Raw genomic sequence first — 6,832 nt, 5'->3', positions numbered from 1 at the left:
ATACGAGCGTAGCGGATAAAAAACCATTGGGGAAGAAGACCCCCTTGAATGGTGGGAGGAAATCTGGCCGTTATTCTGCCCAACGACTCAGCTAAGCGGTAGTACCGTGCACCTGGGCGGTACTACCATCATGCAGAAAGCGGTACTTCCGCTTAGCCTACTCGAGGGGAGGCAACATACCAGAAGAATTTACTAAGCGGTAGCAGGAGCGGTACTACTGCTCCCCCTTGGGCGGTACTTCCGCCCAAGAATAGAAAACGCCCCATGATGTCAGAGAGAAAAGATAAGCGGAAGAGAGGCCGGCACGGGAGGGTGGCAGTACCACTAGAGCGGTACTACCGCTCTGCCCCAGCGGTACTTCCGCCTGAGAGAGAAAAGCTGCCTAGAACCGCCATAACTTTCGCATACGAGCACCGAATTGAGCAAACTCAAGTTTGTTGGATTCAGGACGACAAGAGATATCCAACTATGATGTGAAACCTCTATGAATGTTGGAAATCTTAAGAACATGCAGTTATGAAAATGTAAATGATATAGAGATGTGAAACCTCTATGAATGAAGAACCGGCAAAAACTCCAACATCGAAAACATCATAGAAGATGCACATGAAGTCCGTTTTCGATGAACTCGAGCTTGTCATAAAGATGACCATAAGATCTAATACTCACAAAGAGAACCACCAAACAAGAACCAAGAAATATGATGCAAGGATGCAAATGGTTTGAGCTCCAAGCTACTCACTTGAGAGCCCCCCCCCCTTGACAGTACGACAATCTATCCTAAAATATAAAACCTATCAAGGACAAACCTATACCTTGCACATAGTCCACTTGAGCTAGATGATGGCGATCTCGACTTTCTCAAGATGGACCACCTTTCTTGACTGCGCTCGATGAAGACGTGTAAATTGCTCCCCCATACTCCACCATGTGTGAGGCACTCTTCAGCACACCTTCACAAGTCCATTGCCACCACAATGGATGGCAAGCTTCAAGCAAGATATCTTCGTGATGCTCCACTTGAACTTGCACACTGCAATCTTGATGACGATCACCACTTGACGTCATCCTCCATGGGTTGTACGAGATCTTCCTCTTGACTCAAGCCCATGAGAACACACCTAACCCTACATAGAACTCTCGCGAAGACTATGGGTTAGTACACAAAAGGGTTATGGACAATGCTTACCATACCATGGGATCACTTGATCCCTCTCGGTACATCTTGTACACTTTGTGTGTTGATCAACTTGATTTACTCTTTGACTTAGTCTTGATCAACCTTGTGTCTTTATGACCATTCTTTATTGCGTGTTCAGGGGAAGGGGGAATATCTTGTCGCCTATTGTTTCATTATTATGATAATGATAGTGGAATCCGGTCCGAGGTTTTGGGTTCGTATGGGAAAAGGGGGGTAAGAAATTATCCGTTTGTGGGTTGTTTAACATTCATAAAATCAGTAATAATATATCTAACTGTTCTTGTGCAACTCCAAATGGCTATATTATACACATTGTCGTGTTTTTCTCTCTCCTATTTTTAGACTATATGACTATATCTTTGTATTTTTATGTTGAAATTTCATGAATGTGATTATTATTTTGCTTAGTTAAAAGAAAACTGGGATCGTACCTATGTCCCGTGTCAAGGTTGTCACTTTCTCATATCTTCCTCCATTTTTGAACTTTTGAATGCTCACTTGAATCATGTACAAATTCTCATGCTAGAATCGAACCATTTACTTCAAAACTACTGCAAAAAGTTCGAGATCTGCTATCTCATCCGGACCTCTTCTACGTGTTACTCCTACTAGCATCCAAAAAGCATCTAACACACACCCTTCATTACCCATATATTCCATTTTTTAGCTCCAGTGTAAGTATGCATATATGAGTATGGCATTTTGGTGATCCAGCTCCATAGATCCCTTTATTTTTGAAATTTTTAAAATTCAAACTTTTTGAGTTCAGAAAATCCCAAAAAAATTATGCAACTATACAACGATGAAATGTATGTGCCTAAAAATTCAGAATCAAATGCCTTGAAATGCAACCTGTATAAACAAACGAGTTTCTGAACTTCGAGGATGAATAGTATCATGGGTTAAAAAGTCTCAGATTTTTTTTTGCACAACCCTCATTTCAACGTATTTTGTCACACATGTACATTATGCCTCCATATCTGTAATTTTTTCATAATTTTTTGAATTGTAAAAATTATGAACCTTGACAAATTTTGAATGTTGAAAAAAATGCCTTCATGGAGCTCGGCCTCCAAAAGCAATTTTCGTGCATATATGCGCTAACCAGATGAAGATACACGCTCGTACGGATCCTATGCTTTGTTTAGAAAATGCATGGATCCTATGCTTTGTTTAGAAAACGCATGGATCCTATGTTGATGGCTTGATTTGGTTAAGTAGTTGTTGGAGCATCCTGTCAGTAAAAGACAGACAACGTATATGTTGCACCTAAGCACCGGCATGACATTATGACACCGACACGTTCCCATGTGTACGTCTGAGACAGACTCATGCACTGTCCCCAACTGAGATTACCAATCGCCGTCAAAGAAAAGGAAATTCCTCGACCGGAGATGCACTGATCAATCTACCACAGAATGTGTGGTCACTAATTATCTGCAATCCTATTAATTACACGATGAAAACGTCTGCATGATCATAGAGACCAAAGAGAAGTCCAGACAGCTAGAGAAACTGCTCGCCATGAACTGCAAGATATGCACAGCCGTACCCTTCCAAAAGAAAACTAAAGAATCTCACTTTCTACGGTTCCACGATCGACCGCGCGATTGATGATCATTCGACCTCCGCCGCTAGAGGTGCGGCAAGCAGGCTCGACAGGTCGCTGGCGTCGTGCGCCCGTGCAGCGACCACGGCCAGAGCATCGACGTTCTTCTTGCTGCTGGCCGGCTCGGTGCGGCCGAGCCTGGGCGCACCGGCGCGGCCGTTGGCGACCACGGGCACGGACGGCTGCGCTGCCTTCTTTCTGATGCTGGGCTCGGTGCGGCCAAGCGTGGCCCCGCCGTTCTTCCAGCTGCTGGGCTCGGTGCGGCTCGCGCTCTTCTGCCGGCCCTTGCCGAGGTGGTGCTCGCAGAGGGAGTAGCCGACCAGCGTGGGCTGGCTGCAGCGCCACCCGCGGCCGTTCACGCGGCTGCACCGGGAGCCTTCCATCAGCACCGGAGGGCCGCGGCGCTTCTTCTTGGCACCGCCGCCCCGGTCGTCCTTGATCCCTTCCTTCACGTTCACCGGCACCGCCGGCATTGCCTGGATGATGAAACGTTCCCCGGCATTGATCACCGGCCGCTCAGAGTCGTCGCGGCGATGTCCATTCTCTAGGCTGCAGTGCAACATGGAGCATTAGTAATATTATCGGCGCTTGGCTTGGAGCTGATAATACTCTGGTATCAGATAAAAATGAACATCAGAAGACGCTGGGACAAGTCCAGTCCCAGCTCCCCAGTTAAGCAGCATGCGATGTGATGTGATGCAGGCCAGTGCCAAATTGATATACGTATTAATCATGTAAGTATGTATCATGCACACAAACATGGCGGAATAGATCATAACATGCGCCCACAGGTACATGGTCCATGCATGTCTCCCAGGAACATGGGGTGCATTGCATTGCATTGCATTTCATAATTTGCATTGCACCCGTAGAGGATGGTAGCTAGTGAAGTAAGTAGCGAGTACAGATCGCAACAACGTGGGCATGGTGAGGAAGCGGACAAGGCCACCAGGCTGTAAGCCCATGATCGTCGAGATCCTCGCACGTCGGCATGCAAGGGGACAAAAGCAATCCCACGACATGCTTGAGTGCACCGAAATACCACCGTATTTTTCTTCTTCCAAAACAGAATACGATCTATACATATATATATATATATATATATATATATATATATATATATACCATGGACTGACAGTGTACCACGCGCTAGCAGCACCGCGTCGCTTTGCACCGCCTACACGAGGAGGATCGGATGAGATGGTATTAAAATCGGCTGGAGTCTACTGGACCGTGCTGGTGCTGGTGCTGGTGCGTGTCATGTGCCGAGCTGGCACCGCATCGCGCTGCTCCCACAGCCTGCCTGCCTGCTGCATGTAAAACGTCAAGGAGGCCAACAGAGCCCAGCAGACGGGAAAGAGGCCTCGGATGCTTTCCGATTCTACTACTCGACCCATCATTGCCGCGACTAGCATCATCGGCTGATTCACCGGCCGCACCAACGATTCGCGCAGGCCGGCGACACGGGACGCTTTTGGTTGCGTCGTCGTCACAGAGATAGAATCACGTACCTCTCGTGGGCGCGGGTGCGGCCATCTGCGGCGGCGGCAGCTGCTACTGCCCCCCGACGTTGTGCGCCGCCTCCGCCGCCGTGGCCGTGAACAACAGGCGGGTCGTCGTCGTCGGTGCTGCGTCCCGCCGCCACCGCGTTGCCGTCCTGGCAGCAGGTACAGATAACGATTCAGTGAAGCGCGGTCAGATCTGGACACCGCAGCTAATTAATCCGGCCGGGTGTAACGAAAGGAATTAACTGGCAGGCCACTGGTGGTATGTATCGTACTACTAGTGGACCGGAACGAGAATCCACGGAGGGCCGGGCATGCACGCACGGATGGACGCACCCAAACTGTAACGGAATGTAGGGGCATGTGTGTACCTGCGGCCGTGGCGGCAATGCGGGCGGGCCGGGATCCGCGTGCGGGCGGCGCGGGTGGGAGTGCAACCCCTCCTCCGACTCGATCCTCCTCCTCTTCCCCTGCTCGGCCTCGTCCCCCGGGAGCGGCGGCTGTTCCCAGTGTAGCTCCTCCGCGTTCGGCGGTGGCGGTGGCGGTGGCGGTGGCGGTGGCGGTGGGTGGGGCGCGGTGAACGGATCTGAGGGCGGCGGCAGCGGGTAGGGCGGTGGCGGCGACTGCGCCTGCGGCCTCCTCCGGATCCTCATGGCGGGCGGCAATGGGGATTCGAGGAGGGTGCAGATCGGAGGAGGGTGAGGAAGGGCCGAAGGGGGTTTGGGTGCAGCGTGGGCTGGTTCGTCCGCTCTCGCTCTCTCTCTCTCTCTCTCACTCACTCACTCGCCTCGCCTCATGGATCGCGACGGAGGCATTTATTTATGAGACGGGGGGAGGGGGAGGGGGAGGACAGGTAGTAGCGACTAGCGAGTGCAGCAGCGGATTTCTGGTGCAGTTTCGCTCGAGATCGGGGGGGAGGGGGAGGGGGGGCGGAAGGCGTGACTGCGTGAGCGATAGGGCCGGGTGGGGACGTGGGGTGGGGTGGATCGATGGACGCAATACGCCATGTGCGGTACAACTGTGGTTGTATGGGGAAACGGGGCGGCCGAGGAGGCAGGTGGGATTTGGTGGGTATTGCTGCTATGTGTACGAGACATGCCTACGTACACTACACCTTTTTTCACATACGCTGCACCCACGGCAACGACGTACGTGTCTTCCTTCTTTCTTTCTTTTTTGAGGGAACGACGTACGTGTCTTATACGTACGTGCAAGAGTGGTGCATGCCGTTCTTCAGGCGCATGTAGCGACCACCGTAACGTGCTGCTCCCTCTGTACACAAATGTAAGGTGTTTTTTTAGCTCAATTTAAACCGCAAAAGATGTGTTATCAAATTTCATCGGGTGTATAAAGCACCCCAAACATAATGAAACTCTCGGTATAGTCTGAGGTCATCGAACGACCACTACCGGCGTCAGAACGAGACGCCGACGCGTCGTTGTCGCCGCTCACCTACTGAAGCCGGCTTCACCTTGTCAATGGTAGCCGGAAAGACGTTGTGCACGTGCCATTACAAACCAGCACCCTGGAACCATAGTCGTCGCAGTTGAACCCTTGAATAGGCCTGAAGCACATGACATCAAATCCCACAACACGACGAGAGACCCTAACCTCACCGTTTTGAGGAGGACGACATGAATCTACGTCGGGGCACCGTCAACCACACCCAGAAGGGTGAACTTGAGGAGAACCGGAGACCAGAAGACAAACTCAAAGAAGAAGCGTCGCCATCGCCCGAGTGTCACACCTGTAAGGACTAAAAAAACCTAACCTAAACTACTAATCGACGCAGAGGTACCGAGATTCCCCTCCCAGCCACCGGGGCAGGAGGCAGGGGCGGCGAATCTACAAGCTCATTGATGAAGACCGAAGGGGATAGTTTGCGCTAGCCGCCAAGGGATAGGAAAGTAACACTTACGTGAAGGTGCAAACCTCCTAGCCCTGTGCATTCTCAAATGACACACTTATCTATGGTTTCATTACAAACTATATGATATCCCACATATCATAGTGAAAATGGTTGGAATGTATTTTGTTTCGATTTAATCTTATGGAATAGAAGTTTTAAATTAAATTTATTATACAAATTAGATATTTTAAATTGACGATATAAGACCTAAAATTTGAAATGCACATGGTTCACTATGTTTAATTATTGAGTTAATAATATGAGAATTAAAATTTCAAATACGACATATTCTGATTATATTTAGTTGTATGAGATATTAGTTTTAAATTAAAATTATAAGTGATGGGTTCTGAAATAAATATGATTTACCACATTAAAATATCGCGTTGAGCCTTTTCTCATGCATATTTGCTTCTTTTTATCGGATGTCACTCAAGGGAGCGTTTTCATGCATGTTTGCATGATAAAATGGCATGTGTGCATGTTATATGTTAGCAAAGAGCTAGCTATTTAGATATAGAAGATGCATGCAAGACAACAAGGTCAAAGCATCATGAGTACATGTAGTGGATAAAAAATGACATATCCATAACAAAGGTGAAAAAACC

General features: G+C 49.0%; 1 protein-coding gene across 1 annotated transcript; it reads right to left on the bottom strand.

Moving 5' to 3' along the window:
* Positions 1–2,596: 2,596 nt before the first annotated feature.
* Positions 2,597–5,209, bottom strand: LOC123402121 (growth-regulating factor 12-like). Its single transcript, XM_045096002.1, has 3 exons — positions 4,687–5,209; positions 4,322–4,467; positions 2,597–3,359 (listed from the first exon to the last, which is right to left on the bottom strand). The coding sequence occupies exons 1-3, from the start codon at positions 4,966–4,968 to the stop codon at positions 2,819–2,821; spliced, it is 969 nt and encodes a 322-aa protein (XP_044951937.1). The 5' UTR covers positions 4,969–5,209; the 3' UTR covers positions 2,597–2,818.
* Positions 5,210–6,832: the final 1,623 nt, after the last annotated feature.

This window comes from Hordeum vulgare, chromosome 6H, assembly GCF_904849725.1.
Source record: "Hordeum vulgare subsp. vulgare chromosome 6H, MorexV3_pseudomolecules_assembly, whole genome shotgun sequence".
In the NCBI taxonomy this organism is placed as follows: Eukaryota; Viridiplantae; Streptophyta; class Magnoliopsida; order Poales; family Poaceae; genus Hordeum; species Hordeum vulgare.
This window is presented reverse-complemented; position numbering and strand designations above follow the sequence as displayed.